At 47.0% G+C, this 12,500-nt stretch overlaps 1 protein-coding gene across 1 annotated transcript in view; it reads left to right on the top strand.

Annotated features, from left to right (window-relative positions):
• Window positions 1-10,610, top strand: part of nf2a (NF2, moesin-ezrin-radixin like (MERLIN) tumor suppressor a) — a 22,452-nt gene extending 11,842 nt beyond the window's left edge. Inside the window, exons 8-16 of the mRNA XM_083672953.1 lie at window positions 510-644; window positions 758-832; window positions 1,048-1,161; window positions 1,565-1,687; window positions 2,020-2,237; window positions 3,684-3,795; window positions 4,797-4,924; window positions 6,360-6,519; window positions 9,585-10,610. Coding sequence (XP_083529079.1) covers window positions 510-644; window positions 758-832; window positions 1,048-1,161; window positions 1,565-1,687; window positions 2,020-2,237; window positions 3,684-3,795; window positions 4,797-4,924; window positions 6,360-6,519; window positions 9,585-9,635 — 1,116 coding nt within the window. The 3' untranslated portion in view covers window positions 9,636-10,610. The remainder of the gene's footprint in view (window positions 1-509; window positions 645-757; window positions 833-1,047; window positions 1,162-1,564; window positions 1,688-2,019; window positions 2,238-3,683; window positions 3,796-4,796; window positions 4,925-6,359; window positions 6,520-9,584) is intronic.
• Window positions 10,611-12,500: the final 1,890 nt, after the last annotated feature.

The following is a 12,500-nucleotide window of genomic DNA, read 5'->3' as shown; positions in this document are numbered from 1 at the left end:
TTTTCCTTTCCTTTTTTTACACGGTATGAACTTATAATTGAACATGTTCCAGGCAACCTTTATTTTTTATAGAAAGATTTATAGTAGGTTGACGCATTGATTACTGTGGTATCACAACAACCGTGACTCATGAAAACTTTTACTAACCCTAAGTGAAACTGCTGTGATCAATGTCTACTCTAAAAAAGGGCTAGGGAATTGTAAGTGCTACATCGAACCGACTCCCATTAGTAATTCATGCAGCTTAAGGTCTCCGGTGAACAGACAAAGACCCCCTCTGCTGCTTCCACGGCTGGCATTTATCAGGATCCGCCAGAGTAATGAAGAGTTGTGCCTGCCTGTGTACGGCTGTCAGACTCAGCCACTTGACTGGAGAGTAGCTAGTCTGGACTGATGGTCGGTCACCCACTTACCTGGGTCCCCAGACAGGGAGCCAGCAAAACGCTGCGGAGCTTTGTTTCATCCTCCCATTTATTCCTCACTGTGTGCTGCTGGGCTTCTGTCTGCAGAACAAAAAGGGAACAGATCTGCTGCTGGGAGTGGATGCCTTGGGTCTGCACATCTATGATCCAGACAATAAGCTCACCCCCAAGTGCTCCTTCCCCTGGAACGAGATACGCAACATCTCCTACAGCGACAAAGAGGTATACAACAGACGCTCAACAGACGCTCAACAGACACGGAAAAAAGTCTCCCTTTTGTCGCATTCACATTAGGATTGTAATGCGTGTTTTTGATGTGTTTCTTGTTCATCCAGTTTGCCATTAAACCACTGGACAAGAAGACAGATGTTTTCAAGTTCAACTCCTCAAGGTTGAGAGTCAACAAGTTGGTCAGTACATTGCAATCGATGCTTTGAACTAAACTTGCTTTCTATTGCACTATCTATTGCATCTTGCCTGGGTCATGCTCTCATTGATGAATAACACCACTCTCTCTCTCTCTCTCACACACACACACACACACACACACACACACACACACACATACACACACACACACACACACACACACACACACTGTGTTATGATTCATTCTGATCCACAGATCCTGCAGCTGTGCATAGGGAACCATGACTTGTTCATGCGGAGACGCAGGGTGGACTCTCTGGAGGTGCAGCAGATGAAGGCCCAGGCCAGGGAGGAGAGGGCCAGGAAACAGGTGCGCCAACACACCCTAATCCTAACCACACCACAGAGCCCAAATATATTAAAGCCCTAACCGAGCTGGCCTGTAGTGTGCTGGCTTCGATGCGCTAACCCATCTGTCATAGTTGGTGTAGGTGTCGGAAAGGACAATGTGAAACTAAAATATCCAAGCCAGCACAGTACGATTCAGGTCTGCCCCATGGAGTGTAACCCCCCCCCCCCAGAGGCCCACTAGGTCGGAGTAAACATGGGGACGGTCTGCTGAAACCTTCTCTATAGCCCAAGCCCCACTCTAACTATCTATTTCTCTATCGCTATGTCCATCTGCTGTCCATCTGCTACCCGACTGCGACACTCTCCCTCTCTTCATCCCTCCCTCCCTCTCTCTCTCTCTCTCCCTCACTCCCTCCCTACAGGTGGAGAGGCAGCGTCTGGAGAGGGAGAAGCACCTGCGTGAGGAGGCTGAGAGGGCCAGGGATGAGCTGGAGAGGAGGCTGATGCAGCTGCAGGATGAGGCCCACATGGCCAATGAGGCCCTGGTGAGACCTGCTCTGCGCTGTCACTGGATGAATGTTTTATGAGTCCTCAATAACTTCCCCTTTAACTCAATTAAAATGTCTTTCATGACCACTGATCTGGAATGACGTGACATGAAAGAAACACACTGGAAATATGTTCAGTTCTTTCATCTCTCCGTGTTAATGAGGAGATGAGGAACAGAACCATTGGAACTGTTTTTCAAACCCTCCTTTATCCTACCCTCTCTGGACATCTATGCAGAATTTACAGAGACATGCTGTCTCTGTCTCACCCCTCCTTCCCCCCCCCTCCCTCCACTCCCCCCATTCCCCCTCCCTCTCTTTCTCCATAGCTGCGTTCTGAGGAGACTGCTGACCTCCTGGCGGAGAAGGCCCAGATTGCGGAGGAGGAGGCCAAGCTCCTATCCCAGAAGGCATCTGAGGCAGAGATGGAGATGCAGCGCATCAAGGTGACAGCCATCCGCTCGGAGGAAGAGAGGAGGCTCATGGAGCAGAAGATGCTGGAAGCCGAGATGTTGGCCCTCCAGATGGCAGAGGAGTCCGAGAGGAGGTGAAGAAGAACAGACCACGCTGCCCACACTACTGTTACTACTGTCTTCTTCTGTTTCCTTCGCTTCATCTGGTGCATCAGTGACAGAACAGTGGTGCGAGAACCTACTGTGTTCTCCTTTACCCAGTAAACATGACCCAGAGAATGACCCAGGGTGTAAAGATGACTCAAGATGTGAAGGTTGAATTGAATGGGCCCAAAGAACAAATACATTATATAGTAGTGTTAGAACAGCAGCGAGATTGGAAATCCCCTGCTCCATATTTGTAGTCCGTGCCTGTTCACTGGTTAATGCTTCTAAAGACTCAGGCTAGCAACACTAATGCGAATCAGAGTCAGAATCAGAATTATTTTATTTGGCCAAGTATATTTGCACATACAGGAAATTACAGAAGAAGTCCTTCAGGTCGTTTGCAAGTCTGAGGTCATCCATAGAGTGGGGGGATTTGGGGGGGGGGGGGGGGGAACAGATCAATGTTTCCCCCGTGGAGTTTGCCTTATTAGAATTGTGATTTTTTTTTAAATTTATTTTTTAAACATTTCATTGTAATGACGCCTTTGTCAGAGCTGTTGAGTTGCAGCTTGGTGCACGCACACTCACGCACACTCCTCCAGGGCCAAGACAGAGTGGTTAATTGTACTAGTTAATTGTAATAACAGTAGGTAATCAATTCCACCTCGAGACATATAGAGGTGAGCAGAGCGATCGATATCTCCCTTTTTCACAGATTGATGGGTGAATTAATGGGGTGACTTTGCTCATCTTTCAAATAGACCTTTGAGCCAACCAGCCCTGCGGTCAATGTTCAGAATTCAATGCCTAACAGTGTAATTAAGATTTAATGTTACAGTCTGCTGCTGTTTCCCATGTATATATAAATATATAATATATATGCCATTTAGCTGACGCTTTTATCCAAAGCGACTTACATTGCAGTGATTGCATACATTTCAGTATATATGGTCCCAGCAGGAATCAAACCCACAACCTAAGCGTTGTTAGCGCCATGCTCTACCAACTGAGCCACAGAGGACCACATGTATCATGTGCTTTACAATGACATGGATATGAATATAGAATATAGTAATTGCTGTAAAATATATGGTAAATACGTAATGGAAACGTTATGGTTTTGTGGGCAGTCATTGAAACAAGCACCACTAAGCACCATTTTGTGCCTCACTACTTGTTTTCAATTGTGTTGAATTATTTGCAGTACTGTAAGTATCAGAAAGTAGCTTAATAACTCATTGTTGCCATATTGTTTCTTAATTACTACTTGATGAATACCAGCTGAAACAGGACACAGGACACCGAAGTACTGTAGTAGTAATAGTAACAAAGCATTGCTTTACTATGAATCATTGTGTGTATGTGTGTGCATGTGTGTGTGTGTGCGTGTGTGTGTGTGTGTGTGCGCATGTGTGTGTGTGCGCGCTCTTTAGGGCCAATGAGGCTGAGCAGCTGAAGCAGGACCTGCAGGAGGCTCGGGAGTCGGAGCGCAGGGCCAAACACAAGCTGCTAGAGATCACCAGCAAGTCTGCTTACACAGTAACAGTACGCATGTGCACACACACACACACACACCCACACACACCCTCCCTCCCTCCCTCCCATACATAAATGAGACCTCCCACACTAAACAGACTCTACACATAAATCAGCTATACACACACACACACACACACACACACACACACATACACACAGACACACAACCACACAAACTGCGTTTGTGAACAGACAGCACATAGACCTGCCTACACAAGAACAGCCTAACCACACAGAAACGCACCACACATGTCCACTAAACCGGACGTCTCTAAAAACACACACACACACACACACACACACACACACACACACACACACACAGACCAGTATATACTGGTATCCTCAAGAGTCTAGAGGAGCATTCCAATGTGGATTTGAAGAACTACACTTCTCAGACATTTCACCTTATGTGCACTGTAAGGTATTTTAAGCCAGGTTTCAAATGGTCTTGGTTAGTGACCTGCATTCCTGGCCTGTACTGTATGTCATGTGCATCAATATTTATGTTTGATAAGTTTGTGGAGCGGCCAATGGATTTACATTTATATTGTATATTAGCTCTTATCCAGCGTTGCCGTACGCGCCCACGTGGCCAGTGCATTTTTTACATTTCCTCTCTGTCATCATTTTTGGAATCATGTTGTGCGTCTAATCATTCATCCCTCTTATTATTTTCCCCTCCGTCCCATTGTTCCCTCTCTCTCCTTCCTCCTTCTCTCCTCTGCTCTTTCCCTCCGTCTCATTGTTCCCTCTCTCTCCTTCCTCCTTCTCTCCTCTGCTCTTTCCCTCCGTCTCATTGTTCCCTCTCTCTCCTTCCTCCTTCTCTCCTCTGCTCTTTCCCTCCGTCTCATTGTTCCCTCTCTCTCCTTCCTCCTTCTCTCCTCTGCTCTTTCCCTCCCTTTCTCTCTCATGTTATCCGTCCTCCCCCTCTACTTCTGTCACTCTCTTCTCCCTCTCCCACCCCCCTCTCTCCACCCCCCCACCCCTCCCTCCCTCCCCTCCAGCCCACAGCGGTCCCGGCTGATGCCATGCCTCCTGATCTCCCCAACCTAAGCTTCAGCAGAGAGAACCTCAGCTTCGACTTCAAAGACACGGACATGAAGCGCCTCTCCATGGAGATTGAGAAGGAGAAGTGAGTGGCCGTCCCTCTCCCCACTGCAGCCCCCCCCCCCCCCCCCCATCAGATGCACTCAGTCAGCCACAGTAACACACACAGTAACACACAACCACAGTAACACACAACCACAGTAACACAAACAGTAACACACAACCACAGTAACACACAACCACAGTAACACACACAGTAACACACAACCACAGTAACACACACAGTAAAACACACAGTAACACACACAGTAACACACAACCACAGTAACACACCTCTCTGCATTTACATTTACATTTATGGCATTTAGCAGACGCCTTTATCCAAAGCGACTTACAACAAATACATTTGTCTAAGTAGGTGAATCTATCCAACAGTCATCGTAACACAAAGTAATCAGTGCTCACATCAGGGGCCATTGGCAGTCGTAATGCCAGTAGGCATTTTCTTTATTTTTTTAAATTTTTATTTTATTAGCAGGAGAGAACTTGTACAGGGGGGGTAGCGGGGGTGGAGAGGTCTCTGGGGTTGGGGTTAGGGTTAGTATAGGGGGGGTAGTGAGGGTGAAGCGGTCTTTAGGAGGGACTGTTAAGAGGCGTTTTTGGTGTGGGATGTGTGCTTGATCATGCGTAGAACACAGAAACGTCACACAGAAACATACAATGTTGTGTGTGTGCGTGTAAACAATGTGACACATAGAACAGGCTGTACACGATCTGTAGATTCGTTATTGTATCCCTGTAATCCTGTTAAAACAGAATTAATAAATCATCAATTACCAGTCAAGATTTGACATCCCCCCACCTAAAAGGATTTGGGATTTTATGTAATAATCATTACTCAATAGAGAGGCTTGTCAAAATAGGATTGTTTATATTTATGACAAATCAATTTCGGTATGTTACATAAACACATATATTTGTGGGGTGTAATACATATGTTTGTGGGGTGTAATACATACACTCACTGAGCACTTTATTAAGAACACTATACTAATACTGGCTACTGTTGGAAGCATTTCTTTGAGATTCTGGTCCATGATGAAATCATCATGCAATTCCTGCAGATTTTTCAGGTGCACTTTCAAGCTGTGAATCTCCCAAAGGTGTTCTATTGGATTCAGATCCGGTGACTGGGAAGGCCACTGAAGAACACTGAACATATTGTCATGTTCATTAAACCAGTTTGAGACGACTTTTGCTTTGTGATGCTGGAAGTAGCCATTAGAAGATGGGTGAATTGTAGCCATGAAGGGATGCACATGGTCAGCAACAATACTCAAATAGGCTGTGGCATTCAAACGATGATTGATTGGTATGAACGGGCCCAAAGGGTGCCAAGAAAACATTCCCCACACCATTCCACCACTTCCACCATGAGAAGGTGCACAGGTGTTCCTAATAAAGGGCTCGGTGAGTTCTATATTTGTGGGGTGTAATACCTATATTTGCCCCTTGTTTAGGGTTGAGTACATGGAGAAGAGCAAGCACCTGCAGGAGCAGCTGAACGAGCTGAAGACGGAGATCGAGTCTCTGAAGCTGAAGGAGCGGGAGACGCCCCTGGACATCCTCCACAACGAGAACACAGAGAAGGGCACGAGCAAGCACAGCAACTTCAAAAAGGTACACATCACAGTGCCGTCACGAGTCACGACACACACCACTCACTACGCACTTACATACAGACACACACACACACACACACACACACACACACACACACCCCTCACTACACACAGATACACACACACACTCCTCACTATGCACATACATACATACATACACACACCAATCCTCACCGTTCACATACACACACCAATCCTCACCGTTCACATTTCACACCCCTCACACTGCTCATACAGTAGGTCATCATTTAGGTCACATCCCACAATGTCCTCACACACGTTTCTCACACACACATCCCTCCAATCACTCACTCACTGTTGACACCAGACCTGTCCTACAGTGTGGTGGCTGTCTGCTAGTTAACTGTTGACACCAGACCTGTCCTACAGTGTGGTGGCTGTCTGCTAGTTAACTGTTGACACCAGACCTGTCCTACAGTGTGGTGGCTGTCTGCTAGTTAACTGTTTGAAAGTGCTCTGTCACTCCTCTGTAAGTGATGAGCATTCATTGAGTGTCTTCATGTTGCAGAGACATTTTACAAAAATGGACAAATTATATAAACCTCTAACTCCGGTACGATACTTAAGACTCCCTTAGCCGGAGGCTATATTTTGTTATAAGTTTTAATTTTATGCAACCGTGTCTCAAATCCGTAGACGGCACTTGTTCCCCGATTTCATTTTCTCCACCGAATTTCACTGTGGTGGAGCTGGGAGAGTGTGTGCGAAGGCCGCCTGAGTGATCATTAAAGTTTCGAGGCGGCCGCTCTCTGAGTGTACTGTGATTACAGCCGTTGAGTGCCAAGAAAGTTGCCTCCCCACTTGCCTCCAAATTGAGGATGAATTGGCATTTTGGTATGCAATCACCATCAGCTCTTCTGCAGGAGGCTCTTAGAACTGATACTATCTCTCTTTTGGGGAGCGCTCTCTGTGAACTTTGTTGCTTGGCATACAGCCGTCGTATATGGAACAGACAGAAGACTCTCCCAATCAGCGGGAGCGGCAGTGATTTTTTTACATCTCGCAATTGATTGGTTCTAGAAGATGGAAATAAGGATTCATCTGATGAATAAACAACTTACGCTCTTCCCTGTTATCTGCAACCCCCAGATTCTTGCTAATTTCATAAAACTGTCCCCCGTGGTGAAATGGGAGCTGTAGCACATCCGTTCAAAACGCCTCTCCCCACTTCCTCCCCATGTGTGAAATACACTTGTTAGAGGAGCACTAATTGAGTTTCGTCCAGCGATTAGTCATTGGGATGGATGTGAGCACCCCTGCAGCGCTGAGGGAGGGGGGCTCAGTCAACGTGTTGCCTTAATTGAACCGAGGGCAGCCAGCATTAATCCTTGTGTTGGGATGCACTGCAGCTGCAGAGTTGCTCTGCTCTGCTATGGCCAGGGGCTAGGGGGTGGGGGGGGATTTACGGGTGAGAGGGGTGAGGAGGAGGAGGAGGAGGAGGAGGAGGAGGTGGAGGTGGAGGTGGAGGAGGAGGAGGAGGAGGTGGGGGGAAGCGACAGGGAGAGTTGAGAGGCGACAGGGCCCGCCGGCATTTCAGGTGGCTCCCATTGAAGATTAATGACTGCCGGTGCGTCTCTCTCCACGTGCCGCCGCTCCTCGCCGTCCCGCCGCTCCTCACCGTGCCGCCGTCCTCGTCTCATATCTCGACAGGGGCACACTCCGTTAACACAACCCCGCAGAATATTTAATACACAACTGCCAAGGAATGTACAAAACACACTCTGGCACAGAGGTTGAGAGAAAAATATGAAGGAGATTTTGTTTAGCCATGCATACCACAGAGTCTGTCGGGACTGAAAAACATTTTGGGGAAAAGTAGCTGTAGTAATGGTACTGCAGTGTCGGCATGAACACACGCATACACACACGCATACACACACATACACACACACACACACACACACACACACACAGCTTCCTGATTGCTGTAGAAACGGAAGATGATAGGCAAACACCACCTGTTCAAAACCCATCTCTCTCTCCTTCGGGTGTGTATATCTAACTCAAGGCCCGTGTCCACAAATTCAGCAAATGATTTAGCATGAATCGTGACAACACTGTCCCATCTCTCCGTGCTCATCTCCACTCTCATATTCATATTGGCACTGCCAGCCCTCTCTGTTTTTAAACCTGGCAGACATTAGAGAATAGGAAGTTTGACAAACCTTTAAGCTGTACCTGATTGAATCAAGCTTGTTGAGATTGTGGGTTGTGGGACAGGTGAGTGGTGAGGAATAGAGACAGCCAGGAGTCCAAATGAATCCATCACCGGTTTATTCACCTCGGGTTGGGAAAACATTGAATGTTAGGCTCTAAAAAAATCTCACAGCATTCAGATTCTCACTTTCTTTAGCTTGAAGTTCCTCGCACGTCTTTCATGTGACGATACGGCTCTCCTCACCAAGGTAGTTACTCTAGAGGAGGAGGGGGGGGTGGGTGGGGGGATACAATATTTTTTTTTACAGCTGCCTTCAGATATACAGTAGCTTCTTTTTAAAATAACTCTCACTCAAGAGAGTGGAGCAGCGAAGGGTACAAAGACATGTCAGTCATCCTGGTATCCTCAGATCGTCAGTCAGCGCTCCGTCTTCTGACGGGCCGAGGGAGTCATGCCAATTAATGTCTCCTGCTAGACGCATCACTGCACTTTGTTCTCGCCTATCGTCTTCTTAAGTTTGCGCTCATGTTAGACAAAAAAAAACCAACAACAACCTGGTAAACAAGCGGAAGTATTCCATCAGAATATCAAACAGCGCCGTCAGCGTGGCCTATATTAGGAGGGTTGTAAGCAGGAGAGATGCGCACAGTCAACAGGCAGGCAGGGGGGGGATGAACGCTCACAGGCACAAGCCTCAATCCCCGAGGTTGACGTTTCACCTCACATGGCTCGCATGACTTTGAAAATAACGTCTCCAGCTGTCTTCCGTGTGAAAAGTCTCCCTCACTGAAACTGGATGCTAGAACTTGTCAAGATTAGTTTTTGTGTGAGTCACTAAGGATGGGGAGTTTAACCACTGTTTCCTTCTCCTTTCTTTTCCACAGTTAACTCTGCAGAGCACCAAGTCCAGAGTGGCTTATTTCGAGGAACTGTAGACGATCTTCAGGGATGTGTGTGTGCGAGTGCGTGCTTGCGTGGAGGTGTGTGTGTGTGTGTGTGTGTGTGTGTGTGTGTGTGTGTGTGTGTGTGTGTGTGTGTGTGTGTGTGTGTGTGTGTGTGTGCGCGAGTGCGTGTGCGCGAGTGCGTGTGCGCGAGTGTGTGTGTGCGAGTGTGTGTGTGTGTGTGTGTGTGTGCAAGTGTGTGCGAGTGTGTGTGTGCGAGTGTGTGTGTGCGAGTGTGTGTGTGTGTGCGTGTGCGTGTGCGTGCGTGCGTGCATGCGTGCGTCTAGACAAGCACCTCATCACGACATTCCTGGTCAGCTTTGGGAGTGGACTGTACTACATAACCCTCTGGCCTCTATTTTCTGGGAAACACTGACCACAACCGTGGTTACAATGAAGAACCACTGCCTCAGTCAATGAGTACCAGGACTGAAGTTTGATCAATGAGTGTCAGGACTGAAGTTGACACTGAGAGACACATCATGTCTCTGGCTGGCTGAAGCAATTCACTTGCAAGACACCGAGAGCATGATGTTCTTCCCTATAACAGCAGGGTAGTACAGTTAGCCTTTAATCTTGGACTGAGTGATGCTTTGAACTAGATGGACAAACGGGAGTATTACTTAGTCATCTGTCTTAAAGTGTACTTTTGGGGGATTTTGTCAGGGGTACGGTTTCATGAAGTAGATGGTTGAAAGAACACTTGCTCTGAACATGAGTTTGCATTCCTTTTGATTTGACATGTTTGTTGTTTGTGAAAGCAGTTTACTATGGTAATAATAATAATGTTTAGAAAAATACTGAATATTGAAGTGGCATTGAACAAGGAAAGTGAACAGTGTTTATTTTTTATTTTTTCAATACGCTTTAAATGGGGGTGAGGTTACCGTTTCAAAACACTACAATGTTTTATAGAAATATACATATTGAGAATTAAGATGTTTGTGAAAATTAAATGAGTGTGACCAAGACTATGAATGATTGTGATCATTTGTCCTGTCCTGCATAGTGACTGACTTTGGCTGTCTGCTTCCCTGCTCGGTGAGGAGAGCCTCATACATCAGACCAAAGTATAAATTAAATTACACGTTGCGTAAACTTTTGAAACTAATCAAATGTTATGTAACAACCGCCCACCTGCCCAGTCAGACGTGCCTTTAAAAAGATTGTCAAAGTGTGTGTGCATGCTCCCGTGCGTGCGCCTGTGCGTGCCAGGGAGTTTGCTTGTGTGTGTGTGCATGCTAGCCTGTGTGTGTGTGTGTGTGCATGCTGGCCTGTGTGTGTATGTATTCCATTAAAGTTAAGCATGGAGCTAGGGACGTGTGCCATAACACAGGGAGTGTTACCGAGTCTGTGTGTGTGTGTGTGTGTAGGTGTGTGTGTGTGTGTGTGTGTGTGTGTGTGTGTGTTGAATACAGAGGTGTGATGGCCTGAGATGGACAGGTGGAGTGGCGGTGAGCGAGGGGCTTATTGACAGGTGTGTCACCTCGGGGCCAGTGGAATGTCCCCAGGGTGTCAACGCTGGGACAGAGAGCCACATCACAAAGCCTCCCAGGGATTAGTGTAGCAGAGGGAGACGGATGCCCCCCCCCCCACACACACACACTCCACTGCCCAGAAGGATCTAGGAGCAAAGGGGAGAGTAGCACCATATTCCCTATCAGCCCCCCTCTAGGGAACAGTGGTCATGTCACAGCAGATTCCCAATATCCACCTCAAGGGAAAGGAAACTGGGGAGGAGTGGAAAGAGGTGAAGAGAGAGGTGGAAAGAGAGGTAGAGAGACAGGTGGTGAAGAAAGGAGTGGAGAGAGAGGTGGAGATATGTCCTTGCGCTATAGGGTGAAGGAAGCTGATATGGACTGTACCAGCCAAGGGCTTGAATATGAATACATGGTTGAATATGGTGATTGGTTATATACAACATCGGCTTGATGGCAGAAGTGTGAAGTGTGATTGGCAGTGGAATACACAAGTATACTCCTCCAGTTTGTGTATGGTTGCATTTGCAGGAGTATAACCCAGGTACCAGAGTTTCCACCCTACTCTATATCACTGCTAACACCAGAGATGCAGAAATTACTAGAACAGTATTTGTCAATGAGTGTTTACATCCGCCTTCACCTCTCCACGGAATACCCAGGAGCCAAATAACCTTCAGCTCATCACTGAAGAAATCCCTGAGTCTTTCTGAAACTGAAATGCCACAGCCTGAACAGCCCCCTGGGATACGTAGTCTTTCGGTCGCTAATAGGAATCCCCATGAGCTAGCACCTTTTCTCAGCCTCACCTCATGCTGATGTTTAATGGATATATGTGCCGCTGTTTACAACTTGCTGTGTGATTAAAGAGTGCTAGTCTCTCAGGGCCGAGGGAGTTGGGTTTGTAAACACGGTTGTACTGCTGGGCTGTATTGAATCAGGCTGCGATAGAGTAGAGCAAAACTCATTATCCCTTTCTGTGGCTGTCGATTTCTCTGTCGCTAACATGCTCGCACTCATGCACGCATGCAGTCACAGACGGAGACAGACAGACAGACACGCACGCACGCACGCACCCACGCACGCACACACACACACACAAACAATGATTGTGTTGACTATGATGGCCACAGTGAGCCGGCTGGAAGTCAGCAGGTATATTTTGGGCTCAGTTGTGTAGGTAGATCACATTATGATTTAATTGTCTAGACTCCAGGGACACAGCGCCTTGCTTGCTCCTGTTTGGTGGGGTTTTGATTGTGGCTTTTGCTCTATACGCTATAAATAAATCAACTAGTGACTCTAAGATTCGAGAAGGAGGTCTAGGTTTAGGTTTATTATCATCAGCTCACTCCATTTCATGAATACCAATCTCTTCTCT

This window comes from Argentina silus, assembly GCF_951799395.1.
Source record: "Argentina silus genome assembly, chromosome: 7".
Taxonomy (NCBI): Eukaryota; Metazoa; Chordata; class Actinopteri; order Argentiniformes; family Argentinidae; genus Argentina; species Argentina silus.
This window is presented reverse-complemented; position numbering and strand designations above follow the sequence as displayed.